General features: G+C 44.1%; 1 protein-coding gene across 1 annotated transcript in view; it reads left to right on the top strand.

The window, feature by feature from the left end:
• The first annotated feature begins 526 nt into the window (after positions 1–526).
• Positions 527–24,651, top strand: part of LOC124775974 (beta-glucuronidase-like) — a 114,052-nt gene continuing 89,927 nt past the window's right edge. Inside the window, exon 1 of the mRNA XM_047250818.1 lies at positions 527–718. Within this exon, the coding sequence (XP_047106774.1) occupies positions 527–718 (192 nt within the window). The remainder of the gene's footprint in view (positions 719–24,651) is intronic.

The raw sequence follows: 24,651 nt of genomic DNA, 5'->3' as shown, positions 1-24,651 counted from the left end.
CACATGCTTTGCACAACCTTCAACACTGTCTCCTCAGAAATTGACAGTCTCCCGCTCCTTTGTTCGTCGTGAATTTCGGTTCTACCAGCTGCAAACTCTCTACGAACATTTTTGACATCCATGCACGACTCACCATACACTTCCGCCAATTGGCGGTGGATTTCAATCGGCGCAGTGCCCTTTGCGTTCAAAAACCGAATAACTGCGCGCAATTCGCACTTGGGGGTAACATCCAACGGGAGCTCCATTCTCAGCTCCAAGCCAAGACTGAGCGCCTCAGCGCGGTGTGCGCATGTTTACACACAGCGCGTGAAACACTCTTCATAACAGTGTGACCAACTGCCACACAAACAGACCTTAGTTTTGGGATTACTCTTGTATTAATTTCGAGTACACGACGCACCTGAATCTTGGAGGCATTTTTTTGAAGAAAAAATACGTCTTATAGTCCATTAAATTCTGTAAATTAGCTTGAGGAATGCTCCTTCTGTAATCGCGTCGACCATCTAGTTGACAGACTGCCATCATGAGGTTGTGGAGGTTCTGCGTGCTGCTGTCGGCTGCAGTGGCAGCGGTGCCGCTAGTGGACGCCGGTATCCTCTATCCCAGGGAGTCCGAGTCCAGGGAGGTGAGGTCTCTGGACGGCCTCTGGACCTTCAAGCTGGACCCGGGCGACGAGGGCCACGCTCAACAGTGGTACGCCGATGACCTCGCCAGGGTAAGTAGCCTTCCAGACTGCTACTGGAACTCGAACTCACTCTGTGACAGCCAAGAGCTCCTTAAGTGCACTGTCTGTCGTTCTTTATTTCTGTCGTCTGCATACCACAGTGTACGTCTTCCTAACCCTCTAATTTTCTTCCCTTTGCTATTTTTGCTGCGTGTTCTTTTAACAGCGATTGGGCACCGTGCGTAAATCTGCCACAGGTTATGTATGTCATTTTTAAACAGTTATTCCTTACAGACTGGATTATGCTCATATAGCGTATTCACAAACCTGTTCATTGTGATGCAGACATCAGCACGGCTTCATTGTTTCACTGAAAGTTATGAACACGGCTGTTATTGGACTGAGGTTATGCAATCATGTTTAATTTTGGGTACGTAATATGTTTACTACAAACCGAGAGCGAAATACACCGGAATAGAGGAAAAGACTGTCGAGCCTGTCAAACCCAGTCTTTCTTTCATTCAGAAGGAAAATCATTATAGACATTAGAAAGGTTGCGACAGTTGTGTTTTCTCAACTCAGTTCATTCCTAGGGCTCTGTTTACTGAAAATTCGTTATTATTTGGAGTGGTGATAAACATGAATTTCTAAAGATATAATTTCTTCATGTCAGCTGTTCTCGCTGATTTCTAGTAGGTTGTCCTCCAGTTAGCTATAAACAGAAAGAACTTCAAAATTCCAAAGTTTAATTGCTTTCTCTACACTAGGCTTCAATGTTATTAATGATAGTAGAGTCCTAACATTCTTACATATCCTTAAGGCTGAATGTAAAGGTCTTGGGTTGGGTTGTTGTGAGGGAGGAGACCAGACAGCGAGGTCATCGGTCTCATCGGATTCGGGTAGGGTGGGGAAGGAAGTCGGCCGTGCCCTTTCAAAGGAACCATCCCGGAATTTGCCTGAAGCGATTTAGGGAAATCACGGAAAACCTAAATCAGGATGGCCGGACGCGGGATTGAACCGTCGTCCTCCCGAATGCGAGTCCAGTGTGCTAACTATTGCGCCACCTCGCTCGGTTGTAAAGATCTTGAAGTCGGCTTATGTATAAGGGTGTCCCAGAAACGTTGCGGCAAATTTGAAGCGGCTGTAGAGCGCGTGTTGAGGAACAAGTCGAGGATAGGAACCCATGTCCGGAAACGTCATCTAACGACGCTACAGAGTGTTACAGTTATATACGCCGACGTCTGCCACCAGGCCACCCCTTCGTCGCCAAACGTGAACTTGTACGCTGACGGACCGTAGGTGGAACGTCTCGCAATGTTGATTCTGTCATTGAATGATCGCGACGTATTGCCACGATCACCAGTGGAGAAGATGGAGCTAGCTGCTGCTTACGATCCTTCGTCCCCTATGTATGTGATCCTCTGTTACCTTGGTGGATGAAGGTTCCGGACACGAATTTGCTTTGCATTTTATTTTTCTCCTGTAAACCTAAAAACACTGGAGATTTTAGAGGGTTCCAGGAGAAAAATAAACAGCAGATGGAAATCCGTACCCAAAACCGTCTTCCACCGACGCAACAGAAACGTCGCATTCATAGGAGGCAACGCCTTTCTAAGCAGCACCAACCCTCCACCTTCTCCACTGGCGATCGTGGGAGTCAGTCAAGTTCCGAAAAGTTCCACCTACGTTCCGTCAACGCACACAGTCACGTATACTGCCGTAGTAGCAGGCGCCGCGCCCGTAATTTCAACGCTCTGTAGCGTAGTTGCATGACATATCCAGATACAGGTTCCCATCCTCGATGTGTTCCTCGAGACACCCTCTACGACCCTCGAAGTTTGCCGCAGCATTTCTGGGACACCCTTTATGTACACTACCGGCCGATAGAATTGCAACACCATGAAGGCGGCTTGGAATAATCATAAAACTTGGCATGAGGCGTGCTACTGTGTTTTGCTATGCAAATGACTAGCGTTTCAGCGCAACAGCACAAAGTGGATAGGGTTAATGGCATCTACATTCTGTGTATAAGGGAAGATTACGAAACGGATTTATTGTTCAGAAACCGCATTTTAATGTTGTTTTGGAAAGACAGTGTCATGCCTCATGTAAGAAGGATAACGTCCATCAGCATGTTTCGGAATTCGTGGCCTACCAAGATTGCAGTTCATAATTCCACAATGTTGCTGCTCGTGATGGTCAGGATTCCGTGACTGTCATGTGACTATAGAACTGATGGTTTCAACAAGACCATGCTCTACGCAATACAGGATCTTAACGGTAGGATCTCATTGCCCCCACTAAACTAGCGCCCGAGAGGACAGACACACAATTTGTCTGGCGGTGGGCCGGCCGGTGTGGCCCTGCGGTTCTAAGCGCTTCAGTTTGGAACCGCGTGACCGCTACGGTCGCAGGTTCGAATCCTGCCTCGGGCATGGATGTGTGTGATGTCCTTAGGTTAGTTAGATTTAAGTAGTTCTAAGTTCTAGGGGACTGGTGACCTCAGATGTTAAGTCCCATAGTGCTCAGAGCCATTTGAACCATTTTTTTTGTCTGGCGGTGGGGGGGGGGGGGGGGGGGGGTCGTACAGGTATGTCAAACGCCTTGAGTTAGGAAATTGGCTTACGTGCTGGAAGACCAGTATCCACACGGGCAGTGGGACGACTGTCAGCACAGTAATCGCTGCTGCGGGTTCCCTTGACGTGGCTGCACAGGGAAGCTCGCCGACAGTGTTGAGCCCAACGACAACTATCACGTCGCCGTTTCAGACGAATCTCAGCCCTGCGAACAGCGTTGCTGTGGACATATTCGTACAGTGACATGAAGTGATCGTAAAAGATGTTGTTGGGTACATTTATGACGCGTTAAGCTTAGTAGCTGTACCCACCTTCGATGTCTCCTTAGCGTTTTCTTCTGCAGTAAACTCAATTCAACTCAATCATCTTTACAAGAAAATTTCAATGACGTTTGTGAAAAATATCTATCTGGTTTGAAAATTGTGTCATGTAAGCTGTAAGGAACAATCATACACGAAAAACATCGAAGTAATCGTTTTCTTAAATTCCTGAAGGTGAATACTGAAATGGTTTATTCATCAGATCCTGGCAGATCACAGCTGCGGCTCTTCTGCACTGAGCTAGTACTGGACACATAAGACCCTCACGATGAAGAAACATAAAATCTATCATTTGTGTATCGCCACTTATATTTTTCTTTTTAGGAAACGTATCCGCAAATTGCGAATAAGGGATCACCATAGCTACACATTTCAGTGGGAACAGGCGAAAATTTGTGCCGGATCGGGACTCGAACCTGTTCATGTTTTAGGCCAGAGACTTTGACTATCCGAGCACACTTCACAGACAGATCCAAACTTCCATGTGTCTGCTGCCCATAGTGCTCACACAATGGTGTGATTCACACACAGAGAGAGACTTACTTAGTTTTCTCGTTAGGTTGCCTTGGCTTTGACTTAGGCTTTGGCATAAATCGGAAAATCCGGGTTCGAGTACCGCTGTAGCACAAATTTTCATAGGTTTCCTGTAAATTGTATAGCTTTGGCAGTTCCGTACCTGCAGTTTTTGGGTACTTTTCCTGATGTAATACATCTATAAATCGGCGGCAGTGTCAGTTCCTTTAAACGTGTATGCATGTCCGAAGGAACATAGTATCGAACTTCACAGACGCTATCCAATACTGACACTGTACATATATCTTCTCCTTTCACGTTATTTCTTCTTTACGCGTTGTAGTATTTTCCACGCTACTTGTCTAACAAATACAGGTTGATAATAATTAAACTTTCCCTACATGAGCCAGTGTAGATGGAAAACTATTTACGGTATGGGTACACAACTTCATAAGGATGATGTTCATACTACGCACTTCAGTATTTGCTTTGTTCGTAGTGTTAATTTGAAACACGCAATGTGCGGGAGCTGTGTCACGACAGCTGAGTATTCGAAACGTGCTGCGAACAATTGTGAAATCATATCCGTAGTGCTGTTCCAGGCTGTCGTGGATGCAAATGGTCGCCACAACGTTTGTAGCTGCAACGTAAATATTGTACACAATTAACAAACGTTACACTCTCATATGGAAATTAAAATGTGTTTCCTTCAATGGTTTATTTATTACTCCTCTTCCGCAAGTCCTTACAAAGGTTTGCAGAAAATTTCATTGTGCTACAATCACTCGTTTCTTATTGAGGACGCTCCCAGGTGGCGAAAGTTTAATTATAGCCACCCTGTACATCCACAAGCTTTCGGCCGAGTGCTCCTGGACCATTATCAGGAGGCAACTGACAGCCGTGCGATTGCAGCCCTCGTCCTTAAATAGCCGTGTTGGTGATTCTGGCCGGCCGGAGTGGCCGTGCGGTTCTAGGCGCTACAGTCTGGAACCGAGCGACCGCTACGCTCGCAGGTTCGAATCCTGCCTCGGGCATGGATGTGTGTGATGTCCTTAGGTTAGTTAGGTTTAATTAGTTCTAAATTCTAGGCGACTAATGACCTCAGAAATTAAGTCGCATAGTGCTCAGAGCCATTTGAACCATTTTTTTGCTGATTCTGACGTCACTGGTGCTCAGTTCTTCGTCGTATACGGAAATGGTTTTGTTCCGTATCTGCCACGTCTGCTTTAGCCTTGTGATAACTAGATTCCCTGCTGTGCTCAGCTGCAAGCTGTAGAGATTACAGGTGGTGTCATAAGACATTTTGATCTCTATAGATTCTTTAATTACGTTAACCCAGAAACCGTTAGTCTTCGTGATGGATAGAAGTGTCGTTGACTGTAATTTTATGGCCGTCATCCAATGTCACATCTACATTTACACTTATGGTGTGTAGCGGAGGGCACTTATGGTACCATAACTAATCCTCCCTTTCCTATTCCATTAGCGAATGGTGTGAGAGAAGAATGATTCTCGGTAAACCTCCGTATGAGCTCTAATTTCTCTGATTTTCTGATTGTAGTCGTTTCGCGAGATGTACGAGGGTGTGTTGGAAAATGATGCACCCGAAGTTTGTATGTGAAAACTCTTAAACCTTTTTTAAATAAACCAACTTTATTAACATTCTACACCTTTATTCTTCATGTCTACATAATTATTTCTCAACATAGTCACCCTTGCGACGAAAACATTTCTCCCAACGAGAGACCAGTTTGTTGATATCGTCATTGTTTGACTTTGTTGACAGATGCACAAGTCTTCGTCACTATCAAAAGTGAAGTCCTCGAAGGTGTTCTTTAAGTATTGGGGATGAAAATCAGATGGGGCCAAGTCGGGACTGCGTGGAGGATAATCGACGACAGTGAACCCAAGGCGCCGAACGGTAGCAGATATCGCAGCGCTCGTGTATGGTCTGGGACTGTTATAATGAAGGAAAGAGTACCCCATGTGTGGACGAGCAGCTCTGCAGTTAGAAACTCGATTACAGACCGCTGTTTCTGACGTGCCGGCGTACACTGAAGCGGCAGAGAAACTGGTACAGGCATGCATATTCAAATATAGAGATGTGTAAACAGTCAGAATATGCCGCTGCGGTCGGCAACGCCTATATAAGACAACAAGTGTCTGGTGCAATTGTTAGAACGGTTACTGCTGCTACAATGGCAGGTTATCAAGATTTAAGTGAGTTTGAACGTGGTGTTATAGTCGGCGTACGAGTGATGAGACACAGCATCTCCGAGATAGCGATGAATTGGGGCTTTTCCTGTACGACCATTTCACGAGTGTACCGTGAATATCAGGACTCCGGTAAAACATCAAATCTCCGACGTCACTGAGGTCGGAGAAAAGATCCTACAAAACGGGACCAACGACAATTGAAGAGAATCGTTCAACGAGACTGAAGTGCAACAACCCTTCCGCAAATTGCTGCAGATTTCAATGCTGGGTCATTAACACGTGTCAGCGTGCGAACCATTCAACAAAACATCATAGATATGCGCTTTCGGAGCCGAAGGCCCACTCGTATACCCTTGACGACTGCGCGACCAAGGCTTTACGTCTCGCCTGGACCCGTCAACACCGACATTGGATTGTTGATGACTGGAAACATGTTGGCTGGTTGGACGAGTCTCGTTTCAAATTGTATCGAGAGGATGGACGTGTACGGGTATGGAGGCAACCTCATGAATCCATGCCCTGCATGTCAGCAGTGGACTGTTCAAGCTAGTGCAGTCTCTGTAATGGTGTGGGGCGTGTGCAGCTGGAGAGATATGGGATCCCTGAAACTTCTAGATACCTTTCTGACAGGTGACACGTGAGTAAGCATCCTGTCTCTTCACCTGCATCCATTCATGTCCATTGTGTATTCCGTCGGACTTGGATAATTCCAGCAGGACAATGCGACATCCCTCACGTCCAGGATTGCTACAGATTGGCTTCAGGTACACTCTTCTGAGTTTAAACACTTCAGCTGGCTACCAAACTCCCAGACATGAACATTATTAAGCATATGTGGGATGTCTCGCAACGTGTTGTTGAGAAAGTATCACCACCTCCCTCGTACTCTTATGGATTTATGGACAGCCCTGCAGTATTCATGGCGTCAGTTCCCTCCAGCACTACTTCAGACATTAGTCGAATCCATGCTATGTCGTGTTGCGGCACTTCTGCGTGGTCGCGGGGCTCCACGCGGTATTAGGCAGATGTACCAGTTTCTTTGGGTCTTCAGTGTAATTACGTTACACAATGCCATGTTACACGATACAATTCGGAGCCTTCTGTAAGATGGCGCAAATTTGTAGACGTCAAGAATAAAGATGTAGAATGTCAATAACATTTGTTTTATTTACAAAGCTTTAAGAATGGAAAAGAAAATTGAGGATGTGCTAGATGACGATCAGTTTGGCTTTAGAAAAGGTAAAGGCACCAGAGAGGCAATTATGACGTTGCATTTGATAAAGGAAGCAAGACTGTGGAAAAATCAAGACACGGTCATAGGATTTGTCGACCTGGAAAAAGCGTTCGACAACGTAAAATAATGAAAGATGTTCGAAATTCTGAGAAAAATTGGGGTGAGCTATAGGGTGAGATGGGTAATATAAAATATGTATAAAAGCCAAGAGGGAATAATAAGAGTGGACGACCAAGAATGAAGTGCTCGGAATAAAAAGGGTGTAAGACAGGGATGTAGTCTTTCACCCCTACTGTTCAATCTACACATCGAAGAAGCAATTATGGAAATAAAACAAAGCTTCAGGAGTGGAACTAAAATCCAAGGTGAAAGGATGTCAATGATACGATTCGCTGATGACATTACTATCCTGAGTGAAAGTGAAGAAGAATTACAGGATATGCTGAATGGAATGAACAATCTAATGAATACAGAATATGGACTGAGAGTAAATCGAAGAAACACGAAAGTAATGAGAAGTAGCAGAAATGAGAACAGTGAGAAACTTACCATCAGGATTGATGGTCACGAAGTAGATGAAGTTAAGGAACTCTGGTACCTGGGCAGCAAAATAACCAATGACGGACGGAGCAAGGAGGACATCGAAAGAAGAGTAGCCCTGAAACAAAGGGCATTTCTGGCTAAGAGTAGTCTGCTAGTATCAAACATAGATATTAATTTGAGGAGGAAATTTCTGAGAATGTACGTCTGGAGCACAGCACTGTATGGTAGTGAAACATGGACTGTGGGAAAACCGGAACAGAAAAGAATCGAAGCATTTTCGATGTGGTGCTACAGGCGATTATTGAAAATTTCGTGGACTGATAAGGTAAGGAATGAGGAGGTTATGCTCAGAATCGGTGAGGAGAGGAATATGTGGAAAACACTGACAAGGAGAAGAGACAGGATGATAGGACATCTGTTAAGACATGAGGGAATGACTTCCATGGTACTACAGGGAGCTGTAGAGGGCAAAAACTGTAGAAGAAGACAGATATTGGAATACATCGAGCAAATAATTAAGGACGTAGGTTGAAAGTGCTACTCTGCGATGAAGAGGTTGGCACAAGAGAGAAATGCCTGGCGGTGTCGCATCAAACCAGTCAGAAGACTGATAGACTGATGGCCCAAAAAAAAGGAGTTTTCACATAAAAAGTCGAAGGCATCATTTCGAACACGTCCTCGTAAGTGGGAGGAAGTGATGTATTGCTCAACTTTACACGAAACGTACTCTCTCGGTGTTTCAACAGTAAATCTCTCGATGACAACGGCCCTCTTATAGCGCCTCTCACTGGAGTGTACTGAGTAACTCCGTAACACTCTCCCTTCGAATAAATGACCCCGTGAGGCAACGCGACCCTCTTTCTTGAATCTTTTCTCTCTCTGTCTCTCTCTCTCTCTCTCTCTCTCTCTCTCTCCCTCTCTCTTCCCCTCTCTCCCCTAAGAATCCAAACTGGCAAGGACGCCACACTGATGAGCAGTACTCCAGAATCTGTCGAAAAACTGTTTCATACCAACTTCCTTCGTAGATGAATCACATTTCCTTCAAATTCTTCCAGTGAATCTCAGCATGGCATCATGTCGTCATTCCACTTTCAGTCGATCTGGATAGTTACTTTCTTATAGTGAGTTATATAGGCTAATGACTAATCGCCAATAATTTAATATAACATTACGGACCTCATGGCGTCATTCCACTTTCAGTCGCTTTGGATAGCTACTCTCTTCATAGTGGGTTACATAGGCTAGTGACCAGTCGCCAATAATTTAATGTAACAGTACGGACCTCTTCGCCCACTTATGAACAATACGTTACCATTATTTACGTTCTCTGTCAACTGACAGGTCCTGCACCGACATCGATCCCCTGCAGGTCTTTTTGCAATCTCCTATAGTCTTCTGGCGTTGCTACCTTCCTATTGACAACTGCATCGTCTGCAGACAGCCTCGTGAAGCTTCTAGTACCCCAGCTTTGGCGTACTAGTGAAACTACATTTACGTCTCTCGACTGTGTTCCGTTAAGGATGGTGTGTTGAGCTCTGTTCGTTTACAGAGGAAATTTTCGTGCTCAAAATATTCATTATACAAGAAACTGACATCAGCGATATAGTTCTATAATTATGCGCATCTGTTCTACGACACTTCTTGAAAACAGGAATGATCTGCCATTTTTGCTGTCGGTGGATGAAGCCCAGATAACAGGTTAAGGATAGGAAAGGATCAAACATCAACACGCGGAAGCGAGACCAATCAGATAGTTCGTCGTTTTCACCAAATTAACATTTATTTAAGAAAAACATACTTATCAATTAAATCCCGGCGGCTCGCGATTAGCAGAGCGGTCTAAGTCGCTGCAGTCATGGACTGTGCGGCTGCTCCCGGCGGAGGTTCGAGCCCTCCCTCGGGCATGGATGTGTGTGTTTGTCCTTGGGATAATTTAGGTTAAGTAGTGTATAAGCTTAGGGACTGATGACCTTAGCAGTTAAGTCCCATAAAACTTCACAAACATTTGAACATTTTTGAATTAAATTCCGGATTAATAGATACATGAAAACCATCAGAATTATAGTGATACAAAAGTGACCAACTACTTAACTTTAGCAATGTAATCAAAAGGAAACAGTATTCAATAAACACAAAGCATCTGAGTTTATGGACAGTAAGAATGAAACTTTTAATCGTCCACTAAAGGGAAACTACATTTACCAAGCACAGAGCACAGCCGATTTTATGATGAACAGTTAGTAGAGAATTTGAAAACTTTTCTTTTATGAACAGTAAGAGGGTTAACAGCTTGGTTATAATTTACAAAAGTTCATGAGTTAATTCCTAAACTCCACAGCCTACAACCCTGGCGGCAGTCGCTCAACCCAGGTATAGCTCCAAGGAACAAGACCAGTACACAACTTTTGCTAGGTATGACAGACGACGTGGCAAAGCGCTCCCGCAGCAGTAACTTAGACCAAGGTCGCGGCCCAGAAGTCACGGCTGCAAACACCAAGGTAGACAAAACTTGTCCATGGTGGGAGAGGTGCTCAGTAAACGAACGATTGTAAACTACATCGTCGTCCAAATAATTATACACACACACAAACTTCAAGTCTCCCAAAACCGCATGTATTAAAAGGGATAAACTAGCAGCGCCAGTAGCCAGACCAAAGAGAACCCGGTTGTACTCAAAGAGTTCCAATCGGTGCAAAAGGCTATCACGGGCTTGGGTCGTTCCGCTGGGGAAATCTGGTGATACGCCTGATAGAGATTCAGAACCGTAAAATATGTTGCACTGTAAAGCCAAGTGAAACAGTTATGGAGCTCATGTAATGGGACTGATTCCATAATAACCTTCATATAGAGAAGGCGATAGTCAATTACCGTTCGAAAATCCTACCCCTGATCCTTAGGAACGAGAAATATGGGATAAGCATAGGGGGAAGTAGACGGCCTGATCATCTCGTCCTGTAACATACCTTTAGCCTTTTTGCTCAGGATCCTCATCTTAGGAGGCGACAGTCTGTGAGGAGACTGATGGACTAGTACATCGTCAACTAAGCGGATGGTGTTTATCGGATACGTCAGAATATTCTCGTAACAGCTCAACAAACTGCCTTGCCTGATCAAGCGGTAGATGATTCAACTCAAACCCAGTGATGTCGCTACTAACTAAATTAATCCACGAGGGGTGATGACAAGAACAAAGGGAGATCTTTTGAGCTGGCGAAAATTTAAAGAAAATAGCACCACTCCCATAGTCAGGGACCAGACCAGAGCGCTGTATGAAATCACAACCTAATAATAAAGGTAATTTAAGATACTTTACTAAAACCAGAGCAACCAACCAAGAAAAATTCGCGACAGACAAGCTGCCCCGCACCTTGTCCACTAGAGGCAACTCCCTCCCATCGGCTACACGACGTCACTGAATGACAGGACGCGGGGAAGAGAATTTACACAAATGGCGGAATTACAAATAACACTGGTAGTCTAACAATGGTACCGAACTGCCCGAATCAAGGAGTGCACACACAGGTTTTTGTCCGACTCTGGCACATACATACGGAAGTCGCATACTTAGGAACACTTATAGTCTTACATCAAGGCCAGGTACCTAGGCGCTTGTGACCCTGCCTCTTCTGGCGTCAGCTGGCAGGTCTAGGATTTCTCTTAACAGGCACTCGCGCACAAAATTATCTGGTGCTCCACAACGATAACACCGTCTGTAATCAGAAACACGATTTATCACTCGCGCCACAGAGGGTTCATTTCTCAAGGGCAACATCCGCGTTCCAACCTCCCTCTCGCGTTGTTCGTCTAAAACCGAAAGTGCATCTATAGAGTTTATCAACTCTCGAAACTGATCAAAAGTCCTAGGCTGATGGGAAAAGTTCAAGCGAGAGCGATCCTGAGGCCGCATCCCATCTAATATATGGGAAACGCTCTCCGCCTGTCACGCGCACATCGAGAGCTGACACTGCCGTACGCACACGTTCAAAGTAACGTTTCGCCAGAACCCTGCACCATCCAATAAAACTCGCGCTCCTTAGGTGCAGATAATTTTCTGTTTGGAATCTGCTTCCCTAATTGCTGTAAGGTGCCCTGTTACTGCAAGACTTCAGAGGCTACAATACTCAAAAAAAACCTCGTTAAAGGATATAACAGGGACAAAATCACAGAAAGAAGCATGCGTAATGCATCAGCATGAACCTTGACACGTACCAGCAACCAAATGACATGCTGGATCTGAAGTAATCTCTCGACTGCCAATTCCGAAATCCCACTAACAAGACACATTATGGGTTTTGGAAGTTTACCAAAATAACTCAAGAAACTACTGCTTCCCCGATCTTCAGAATCTCCATCACTGACCGGCTGATCATTCAGTGAAGATTCCTGCTCAGGATCTGAACCGCCCCCCTCTAAGCTCGAGGACACTACCCTGAATTGCAACGCACTGACTTTGTCAGATAACTGCTGCCGAAGCTGTCTATCGGAATCTTTAAGATCTATGAATCCAAGATCGGTTAGACGGTTCCCCAGGTAAGCTAAATGTGCTTGCAGCCGACACACTTGTTTTGAGGTGGGCTGACTCGCCTCAAGAAATGAAATATTACGGCACAGTTCCTCCAACGCAGCGGAAATATTGGAGAGAAAGTCACCTACTTCGCCAAAGGTGTCTGCCGAGAGAGAAAGGGGGCAACCAACCGCTGCACGCAGCCGGGTTGCTAACTCGGGTACACTTCCATTTACGGGAAGCCCACGAATTAGCAGTTCGTAGAGAAGACATCCGCGTTTCAGGTGGGATATCCCGGGACAAGCTCTGGATCTCATGGCGCAGGCGAACCTCCTGAAAATAAAGAAAAATCAGTGCACTAGTAAGAGTATTGTATTCTAACAACTACTTAAGGTGAACTAAGTATGCTGAAAACGACAAACGCGGCAGGAGTAAAATATGAAAATCCACACCCCCTTTAAGCTAGCAGATAGTTCTGCTACCCCGCCGCCAGGCACTGGTGCTCTAGCCCTCCTCCTCCCGTCACGTGCCGTTCACAGCTCACTGCCTTAGGGCTGAGCCTCCACACCTCAACCAGGAAAACCAAAGATACGTCACAAGGGAAGTGACTATCGATACTGGTGCCAGAGGTAGTTAGGCCAGCAAACCGAGCCTCCACGGTTCAGTGGGAATCTTGCTCTTCTTCAGCAACCTGCGCTAAAGTACGGTTAGACGGCGAAGATTATTTCGTGTACCCTGTAAGGAACACTATAAGCCACGTTCTAATAGTATGCCGTATGACATTATTTGAGCGTTTAAAGGCAACTAAGCAAATCATTTAGAAGAATATCAGGATAGCTTGAGAGTCATTCGTAACTCAGATAAAGACTCACTGTTGACTGTCCTACAGACAAGAAAAGAAACCCGTAAAATTTATGAGTTTCGTACATTAAGTTCAATTTGAAAGAATTTTTATGCTTGTTTGATGAGGTGTGACTCTGTTACCAGTTATCTGATTCTGCAGTTTTGAGGTCCTGGATTTGGTCTTCTCTGTATGAGACTTGTATTTAAGTTTTTTTTTATTTATTGTTATTTTTAAACCTGTTTACAGGCAGGCCTGCAACAGCATACTACGCCGCTCTTTGGCTGCAGAGAAACACAAAAGAGACAAGTGGAGACAATTAGAGAAAAAAATATGGGGGACATATAAACGGAGACAAACACTTTTTAAAATACATGGAGCCGTTCACGGGCGTAGAGTCCAAGATAAAATTTGTTCAGACACTTGGACACATACATAGACGAAAATTGTCACATGTGAACGTAGGGGCACAAAACGAATAACACTGAACCACTTAAGCACAAAACGACGGCACACACAGAAACACGAGGCGTTGATCTCCAGCGCGCGAATGTTCACTAACCGTGTACGAGTCCGGGGACCTGCCTGTATTTAAGTTTATGGGTAGCTGTATTCTTAAACGCCAGATGCAATCCCTCATGCAAATACATTGCCTGACGAAAGAAAGGTATGACTTTGTGAACTACATACCATCGGAAGTTGTGTAAATAATCTGAGTTCGAGTTTTCTATGACAACTAAATGGACACAAAAGTGCGACAGGGTTGTTTGTGTTTGCTGTTGTTACCACATCTGATAGAGTATACACTGAGGCGACAGAAATGATAGGATAGCGATATGCACATATACAGATGGTGGTAGTACCGCATGCAAACGGTATAAATTGGCGTTAGGTTGGCGAAGCTGTAAGCCCACAACCGCCTCCGACTCCTCAAACTAATCTCTGGCCGGACATGGGGGTTGCACCCCTCTACCATCCCCCACACCTACAAATCCTTAATCCGTCCCATCCTCTGTTATGCCAGTCCTGCCTGGATATCTGCCCCCCCCCCCCCCCCAAATTCTATAAGTCCCTCCAGATCCTTGAGCGTCATGCATTCCGCCTCGCCTTCCGTATACGCCTCCCGTCCCCCACGCGGATCCTCTATGATCTCATTCCTTTCCCCCATCTGCTCCTATTCCTCGAACATATCCGCATCCTCTACACCTCCCGCCGCCTTGAACCCCCTCACCCCCTGGTTGCTCCTCTCCTCTCCCATCCCCGCCCCCTGCCACGTCTTCACTGCTGTGTCCCCCCTACCCTCCATCTCTGCACCCTACATCTCCTTTGCCAAGGTGCCTTCCATCAACTCCCCCTCCCAGATGATGCCCTCTCTCCCTCCATTTATCCCTCCTATCAACTCTGATCCTCACTCCCCCTCCTTTCCTTTGTCCTTTTCCCGGGCTCCCTCTCCCCCCCTTCCATCCTCTTTCTTCCCCACCACCCCTCTCTTTGCCCTCTTCTCTCCCCCGAGTCCTTTTACATTTCCCTCCTTTGCCTCCTCTCATTCCCTCTCGTGTCTGCCCTTCTCCTCCTTTATTACTCCTCTCCCTCCTTGGTTCCCTCCCCCTTTTTCGTTTTTTTCCTTCCTCCTTCCTTGTTCTTCCCCCTCCTCCAGGTCCCCCCGCCCCTCCATCTGCCTTTGGCTTGGGAGTGTCATCTTTGTGCCGCCACTTTCGTGCAGTGTTCTACATTGAGTGTCCTACAGTGAGTGTTCTACAGTGAGTGTTTTACAGTGAGTGCTCCGTGTTGTGTTTTTTGAGAAGTGTTGCGAACGGCCATCATACTGTCGCTGGGTGTGCCTTTTATCTCTTGCGAACAGAAACCAGACTGTCGCTGTGTTTTTTTAATTGTGTGTGTACTATGTTACTTGTCTGATTCCTGTGTCTTTTATTAACGTTGCCAGCCCCTTTTGCTTTCTGTTTTAACTTTCCGCATTTTTTCGCCATTTTACACTTGACGTCACCGTTTTATCGCCTGTTTTTCTTGTTTCTTTTCTTCTTCCGTTTTTTAAAATAAATGTCTGTAGGCTGTAGAGCAGCGTACTAAGCCGCTGCCCGCCCGCTCCCTTCGGGGGGAATTGAAAACCAATAAAGGAAAAAAAAAAAGCGAAGCTGTAATTATCTGGCCGCGGTGGCCGTGCGGTTCTAAGCGCTTCAGTCCGGAACCGCGAGACTGCTACGGTCGCAGGTTCGAATCCTGGCTCGGGCATGGATGTGTGTGATGTCCTTAGGTTAGTTCTAAGGGACTGATGACCTCAGATGTTGTCCCGTAGTGCTCAGAGCCATTTGAACCATTTTTTTTATAATTTGTACTTAGGCGATTCACGTGAAATGGTTGCCGACATGATTATGGCCACGCTACGGGAATTAACAGACTCTGGACGAGGAATGGTAAGTAGAGCTACACGCATGGGTCATTCCGCTTCGGAAATCGTTAGGAAATTCAATATTCCGAGGTCGAGAGCGCCAAGAGTGACCCGAGAATACCAAACTAAAGCGAGTTTAACTATGTTTATATAAAAATTTAGGAAGATATTAATTATTACGAGTCCGAGAAAACGGCCATTTAGATGCTGCTACCTGTGCTTAAGGCTGTTGACAGCGGATGTTCCGTTTGGTGGTCCGATGTACCCATATATCTATGTAGTATTATACTGCCAGAGACGCAGCTGGAAGAGATACCAATCTGTTCGTCAGTGAAGTGCCTGCGTGTGTAATGCCTCGGATGACGTCAGAGCTGAACAGACCTGAATGCGTTTTCGGTAAAAGTAGGAAGTGAACTCACGAGGAACGTATACCGTCCGGGATCGCTTAGATTTCACGGAAGTAACTGTCTGTGTGTCGCCCGTAATGTTGGTAAAACCGCGTGGCAAGTGGCGAAATTAATTTGCCACTTTTAAGGCGAGCAATAAACTTTTGGTGAGTAGAAGTCACAACGATAGATCATTTTACTTGGAACTTCCAGTAGAGGTCGCTTCTGAACTGTTAATAGTGCTGTTTCCGATAGGGACATTAGTTAGAATGAAGACTTATATTTTGTATGTGTGAACTTTTACTGTATATTTCAGTCAGTTAAATTCAAACTTTAATTCATAGTCATAGTTCCTGACCCCGCCGAGTAAATAGGAAGTAGGACCATTTTCTTTCTGCGTAATGTGGATCTGCAGACTGGAAATTATGGTCAGTATGTTCTCCATCTCTTTCTAGCTGATCGTAAAATATTTTTCAGGCTCTTTTAAACGGCGAAAGTAGGTGTAAAGCATGCACAGACAACTGAAGTGTCTTTGCACAACGACACAACAACCGTTTGGATTATTTAGCCGCCGCCCTAGAGAGCCAGCACGAAATTTTCCTCAAAGCATGCAACTCTATAGAAATCGTACTATGAGGCTAACCAGTATCAACCAATAAATGATTAATAATTCGATAAGACCCACTGAAAAATGCGATCAGATGTGAGGCAAACATGAAATATAAATAGTCAAAATTATTCACGTATGATGGCAAAATTTGCCACAAGGAGACTGAAAGACTAGTAATAAATTGATTTGAAAAGTAGTGAGGAAGACAGTTATGAGGAGCCCGAGACCACTGGAACTGGATGATAGGTCAACTATGATCTACACAGCATGGTAGAAAACTGGTGTGACTGACAAACTCAGATTCATATGCCACTCAATAATGAATTACTGTAAAATGTGTGTACGCTCCATTTCATTTTATGTTTTAATTTGTTTTTATTTACTGCCACTTCACTTTAAAACAAACGGCTAAGTATTATACTTATTTGTACATTGACGAAATATCTGATGCCAATAACGCCGCGATATGGCGTTCTGTCACCATGCGCTCTCTGGTGTGCCGACACATTAAAGGCTACTTGTTTATGACACTGTCAAAGGCGCTTTGCAAACCTCTCATTTAAGAGGTGTTTGGATCATAGCCTTAAGTCTAGTTGCCATGTAAAATTATATTCATTTGCCAAGGTTGTCAAATCTGTGAGATGTTGCCGCATAGTTGACCTGAGGCAAAATTTCAACGAGAGCCAGAGTGCTGAATGACCTTTCTGCTTCAGCCACAGCCACTAGAAGAGCGTAAAAAATGAGCATAGCTATACGTACGTTTGGAAAAAAAGCTTAAATTGTTAAGCTCGTGCATCTTGTTCAAGAGTTCTAATGGTTGCAATGTAATGAAATCAAAGTTAGAAGCATAAATTGTTTTCAGATATTTAATTTCTTCTTCTAAATCCGTTGTGATATCATTATGGTGTCCATTGACATACAACTTACATGCTTCAGTGACCTGGTTGCCAGTCATCTTCGAGTATTTTCATAAAACTCAAATGTTTTATCAAAAATCATCACTGTTCATATTGGGTTTTCAAGTTACACAATAAACTGGCAATAACGATACAAAATACATTTATCATGAATAAACCTTATGAATTCACATGTCACTTTATTCCTGATTTCATCATGAAATGACTAGCTCGTCTTAGTGTGCACCTATATTAGCTGCATCTGCAAGAACTTTAGACCACGGAGGACGGCGTCTCAATTTTCGCGAAGATATTTTAAATTATTTAATAAGTCCCAAAGTGGCTTACTCAGCATTAAGGGTTGTACTTCGAGCTTGTAGCAATTTGCTTCTATAGGCAGTTGATACCAATAACTATAGCTACATTGGTACCATTATTAAACACTTGAATGTCATCACGTAATCGAAAACACACCGTGTGACAAATTTCATTTAATGAGAATTTCATCAGCAGTGGCAATCTTATCCAGCTGAGCTGTAATTGGTATTGCAGCGTCAACCAGAGTACTCCAGCAGTTATCAGGCATAGAATATAAAGAACTTCCAACACATTCTTTCAGAATTTCCCATCGTTGTAGACTGCTACTAAGCAGGTTATAAAAAAGCTGAATTATTCTGAAATAAGTACCTGCTTCGTGACAGCTCTCAGCTGCATGTACATAGGCCTACTCCACATAAGGCTTTGACAAGCACAGTGGGAATGTTTTGCAAGAGGATTTCACTAAAGAAAACGTGTCTGAGCTCCTTTGTAAGACCCTCTAGTATTACTTCCGTTATCATAACCTTGTCCGTGGCATTCACTGATAGGATTTGAGTGTTTTATTTCACAAGTGTTGATCGACTTAAGTGTTCAATAGCAACTCCCGTTTTCCTATTACAATCTACGATTTCAAAAAACCGTTCATTTACCTCACATTTATCAATTTCGTTCTTGAACGCAAAATGAATGTTGTTTGTTCACTATGATTTGAAACAGGAGTTACATCAATAATAATTCAGTAATACTTCTCACTTTCTCTCGGTTCCAAGATGGCATCCCTGACGTGATGGACACAACTAGAAATAAATTCATTCTAAGTATCACTTGACAGATAATGCACTTACAAACGCTTTCCAGCTTGTCGGTCTCTGATCTCGCTAATGTGGTTTGCAAGAACCGGAGCATAGTGACTCAAGACCTTTAGCATTCCGAGGAAATTTCCACTATTTGGAAATCTAATTTTCTCAGCTGAACCTCTGAAGCCTCTTTGACCAAATAATGCCACATTAAGTAACGTGAGAGCTTCCATGCAAGTTGGCTATTCTACGGATGAACAAAAGAACAACATTACCTCTTTAATTCCGCGCATCAGCTTGGCCAACGTATTGGTACCTATTTCATGTCATTTCATTTCTTCAGTTTTACGATTCTTCCAGGACATCTATATACAAGTAGAAATATTTTATTTCATGTTTAATCTTGAAGGCAAAATATTTTCTGTATACCGGTACACGTTTTTCAGTAAAATCACCTTGTGATGGAGTCAGAAGTGCCTTGTCTTTGAAAGTTGTTGGCAAACTTACCAAATTATAAACACGTTTCGCAGTTGTTGCCTTGTACATTTCTTGGGGAAATGTTTTGGCAGGATTTAAAGAAAGTGCGATTTCGATTCCATCACAAGGCGGTTTTAGTTCACAATGTCTAAAGAAAATACTGTGCATTCAAGCTTAAACACGAAATACAACTGTATGCAATTGGCCTGTACGGCTCATAAAACTGAAGAAATGAAATGGAAAAAAGAGCTAGAATTGTGCTAGGGTAAGTTCTTTTCTTTGTTATGAAGTACAAAATTTATTTTACCATGGCAGTCTGAGATAAGCCAACTTATCGCCTCGGAGAATTCGAACCCTTGAGAGGCTTGGGACCAGGGGATTTTACCTCCCCATCTCTTGTTCATCGTGTGCATAGAAGGCCCCATCCAAGTTTATTACGTCGAGGACATCAGTACGCAGTAAAGGCAAGTATTTACGCTGCTTAACTCCGTTCTTTTGCGAAGGATAACCCACGAATATTTCCCCAATTCTTGTATCACTGATAGGTGGATAAAACAGATTTTAGTGTCATCAGTGGTGAGAAACAGCTGAAATCACTAAAATTAAAGAAAGCTCCAGAGCCCGATGGAATTCCAATCACATTCCACAGTGAAACTGTGGCTGAGTTAGCCACTCTTTTAAACACAACCTACCATAGATTCCTCGAACAAAAACCGTACCCAGTAGTAGGAAGGAAGCACAGGTCACGTCCGTCTAGAAGAAGGGTAGCAGAAGTGATCCACAAAACTACTCTCCTATAACCATGACATCCATTTGTGTAAAATCTTAGGACATATTCAGAGATCAAATACAATGAAGGATCTCTAAGAGAATGGCCTTGCCAATGCCAACCAGTACGAATTCCGGAAACATCCATCATGTGAAACCCAACTCGCACGTTCGTCACATGACATACTGAGAGGCATGGATAAAGGCACACAGGTACACGCAGAATTTCTCGATTTCCGGAAAGCATTTCACTCAACACCTTATAAACGTTTATAGCCTACCTAAAATTAGATTATGTGGAGTATTGTGACTGGGTTGAGAACTTTTTTGGTAGGGAGGTCGCTGCATGCTATCTTGGATGGAGAGTCATCAACAGATGTAGAAGCACCTTCAAGTGTGTGTCAGGGAAGCGTTTTGGAACCTTGCTGCTCATGTTGTATATGCATGACCTTAAGGACAATATTAATACTAACCTCAAACTTTTCGCAGAAGCAACAGCTATGTATAATAAAGGACTGTCTAAAGAAAGCTGCACAAATATTCAGTCACATCTTGATGACTCCGTTTTGCCTGGCGTAGTCGCCTGCGGAAATATTGAGCCATTGTGCCTCTATAATCGGCCATAATTGTTAAAGAGTTGCCTATGTGGGCTTTTGTACACGAACTGACCTCTCGAGTATGTCCTATAAATATTTAATGGGTGGCCAGATCATTCACCCGAACTGTCCAGAATGTTCAAGTCATTCGCGAACTTTGTGGCCTGGTGACAGGTTGCATTGCCATCCATAAAAATTCAATCGTTCTTTGGGAACCTGAAGTCCATTAATGGCTGGAGATGGTCTCCAAGTAGCCGACACAGCCATTTCCAGTAAATGATATGTTCAGCTGGGGCTAAAGAGACAATCCATTCCATGTAAAAACAGCCAACATCATTATTGAGCCACCACCAACTTGCACAGTGCCTTGTTGAAAACTTGAAGCCATGGATTCGTGGGGTCTACGCCTCACTAGAACCCTCTAATCAGCTCTTACCAACTGAATGCGGGACGCATTTGACCAAGCCTCGGTTTTCCAGTAGTCTAGGGCCAACGGATATGATCACGAGTCCAGGAGAGGGGCTGCAGGCGTTGTTGTGATATTAGCAAAAGCACTCAGGTCGATCATCTGCTGCCATAGCTCATCAACGCCCGATTCCGCCGCACTGCCCTAACGCAAACGTTCGTCGTACCTCCCACATCGATTTCTACGGTTGTTTCACACATTGTTGCTTGTCTGTTAACACTGACAATTCTATGCAAACGCTACTGCTATCCAGCCTTAAATGAAGGCCGTCGGCCACCAAGTTGTCCGTGATGAGAGGTAATGCCTGACATTTAGTATTCTCGTCACACTCTTGACGCATTCGGGAAGACGACGGTTCAATCCCGTGTCCGACCATCCTGATTTACGTTTCCCGTGATTTTCCTAAATCCCTCCAGGCAAACGCCGGGATGGTTCCTTCGAAAGGGCACGGCCGACTTCCTCCCCCATCCTTTCCTAATCGATGCGACCGATGACCTCGCTGTCTGGTCTCCTCCCCTAAAACAACCCAACCCCAACACTCTTGACACTGTGAATCTCGGATACTGCATTCCCTAAAGATTTATGAACTGGAGCGTCCCATGCGTCCAGCTCCAGCTATCATTGCGCGTTCAAAGTCTTGTTAATTCCCGTCGTGCGGTCATAATAACTTCGGAAGCCCTTCCACATTAATCATCTGAGTACAGATGACAGCTCCGCCAATGCATTCCGCGTTTATACCTCGTGCACGCGATACTACCGCCATCTGTATATGGGCATGTCGCTATCCCATGACTTCTATCACCTCTGTGTTTAAGTACATATATACCTGCCTTTCATGGGCAAGTGCTCTACCAACTGAGCTACTCAAGCACGACTCATGCCCCGTCCTCACAGCTTTACTTCCGCCAGTACCTCGTCTCCTACTTTCCAAACTTCACAGAAGCTCTCCTGTGAACCTTGCAGAACTATCACTCCTGGAAGAAAGGAAATTGCGGAGACATGGCTTAGCCACAGCCTGGGGGATGTTCCCAGAATGAGATTTTCACTCTGGTATGGAACTTCCTGGCAGATTAAAATTGTGTGCCGGACCGAGACTCGAACTCGGGACCTTCGCCTTTCGCGGGCAAGTGCTCTATCAACTGAGCTACCCAAGCACGACTCTCGCCCCGTCCTCACAGCTTTACTTCCGCAAGTACCTCATCTCCTACTTTCCAAACTTCAATGAAGCTCTCATGCGAATAAAGATGGTATCTTACGACGACAATATGAATGAGTCGCTGTTGGAATCGCTCAAGTCATAAAAATACTGTTTGTAAGGATTTGAAATTGAAGGATCACAGAGGCTCAGTCGTAGGTAATGAAGATGGAGACAGCGGCTCAGTGGCAGAATACTAGGGAAGTGTCGTCAGTTTACAATGACAACTGCAGACAAGACACTCGTACGACCCATGTTAGAATATTGCTCAGGTGTGAGGGATCCGTATCAAGTAGGACTGACAGCGGATATTGAATGGATACAAAGATGGGCAGCACGGATGGTCACAGGCTTGACACAAGAGAGAGTGTCACGAAAATGCTGAAAGAACTAAACTTGCAGACGCTTGAAGACAGGAGCGAACTGTTCCGTAAAACTCTAAGTAGATAGTTTCTAGAATCAACTTTAAGTGATGAATCTAGGAATATACTACTACCGCTACGTATTGCTCCCATAGGGATCGCGAAGACAAGGTTAAACTACGTACAGCACACACAAAGGCATTTAAGAAATCATTCTTCCCGCGCTCCACTCATGAATTGAACGAAGAAAAAGCCCTAATAACCGGTGTAATGGGACGTAATCTCTGCCATGCACTTCACAGTGGTTTGTATAGTAGATGTAGATGTAGATTTGGGATGAACGTAGACTAGATAGGCATAATTAACTTGACTTACGTTAATACTTCTCGTGCTACCACTCACTGATGCATGTCTTTCAACTTTGTGAAGTTTACCCATAAATGTGTACATAATATTGGTCCGCGCACTGTATTCCAAAAACTGCTCACGAAAATGTAATCATTCAGTGGGTCATATCTCGGGTTCTACTGATCACAGAGATACGGGGTCAAGTGTATTGCATAGCCCTTGGCCTAGCGATCTCTCGTATACAGATCGGAAGAACGGTCATGCTATAACTATCCTACAGTACAAGGTCCAAATTTAAACATTACACACTTCCTCCAGCCCAGGATAATGAGAAAACCAGTTGGTTCTTTTGCATTACATATGGTGTAGGGTGGGTCTTAGGTGGCGTGTAAAAGCACCGATTGTTCGTGGGCGGTTCCTGAGAAAACCCCAAAAAAGCATGATTGTTGGGCACACAGAGTACCAATTGTGAGGATTGGCCACTTCTATAATTTCTGTTTATGGCAAATCGTCGAAATTTTTACCATATGTTCTTAAGATGATTTTCTCTGGCAACTAGGAATTTTTTTTCCATATAATTATTTCTTACCGAGATCCAGAGGTTCCAAGTTACAGTACTTACGCGCGTAATATACGGTTTCAGACGTAAATGTGGTTTTAACTGACGCAGTGAACACATGGCAAGCTTTCTAGGGTCATCACAATTTGTTTGATGTCGCCAAATTGTATTTTTAGTCAGCATTTTTCATCAAGGTAACTTTATGATGGTCTGTCTCTGTATAATGAGCAATTTACATCTCGTATGTAAATGTTCCCGAAGTGGTACCATACAGCAGTGACAAACATCGGCCTACATAGGGTCTTAACATGGCTGAAAAGAACTTAAAATGACTGCCAAAAATTATATAAAACTGGAAAGATTGCAAATTCTGTAAAATATTTCTCATAAAAATTTACTATTTAATGACACAAATCATAAGCCGGGTGTTTTCAGTGAGCTGCGATCAATAAGCAAAGTATCCAGAAAGAATGTAAAGGAAACAATTTTGTGTTAACCTTAAATTATGCCTATTTATTCGTTATCTATATGCCTCAAGATAAATAACTTTAATTAATTGTATGAACTCTATAAGTAAATTGTCAAGACTTTACTGACTATTGTATACGTTTTATGTAAGCAACACAATGGGTAAAAGAAGGGAACCAGCAGGAAAATGCTTCTTTTAGAGCATAAAAAGGCAAATATGTTTCTCTTTAAACGACTAAGACAGAGAAGTGGGGAACCAGCTGCTTCAGTTCTCATCTGCCTTCCTCACCAAAAATTTTGGCATGCGAACTTACGCTCATGCTCATAAATTAAGGATAACGCTGATACATGATGAAAAAACGTTCTGGTTGGCGGTTTGCGGGTTTAAATCACCTCGGGGTATGACCATGCGGTGCATTTGACCTGCGGTCGTCGCACGGTGACGCTGGCAGCAGTTCACATACTCATTGGTGTGTTGGTGCATGTCAGAGTACGGTGCATCGAGTAAGTGTGCAGACGTTTTCAGACGTGCTAATGGTGACTGTGTGTTGAAAATGGCTCAAAGAACACATATTTATGACGT

This window comes from Schistocerca piceifrons, chromosome 1 (assembly GCF_021461385.2).
Source record: "Schistocerca piceifrons isolate TAMUIC-IGC-003096 chromosome 1, iqSchPice1.1, whole genome shotgun sequence".
NCBI lineage: Eukaryota > Metazoa > Arthropoda > Insecta > Orthoptera > Acrididae > Schistocerca > Schistocerca piceifrons.
Note: the sequence above shows the minus strand (reverse complement) of the source record. Positions and strands in the feature narration are given on the sequence as shown.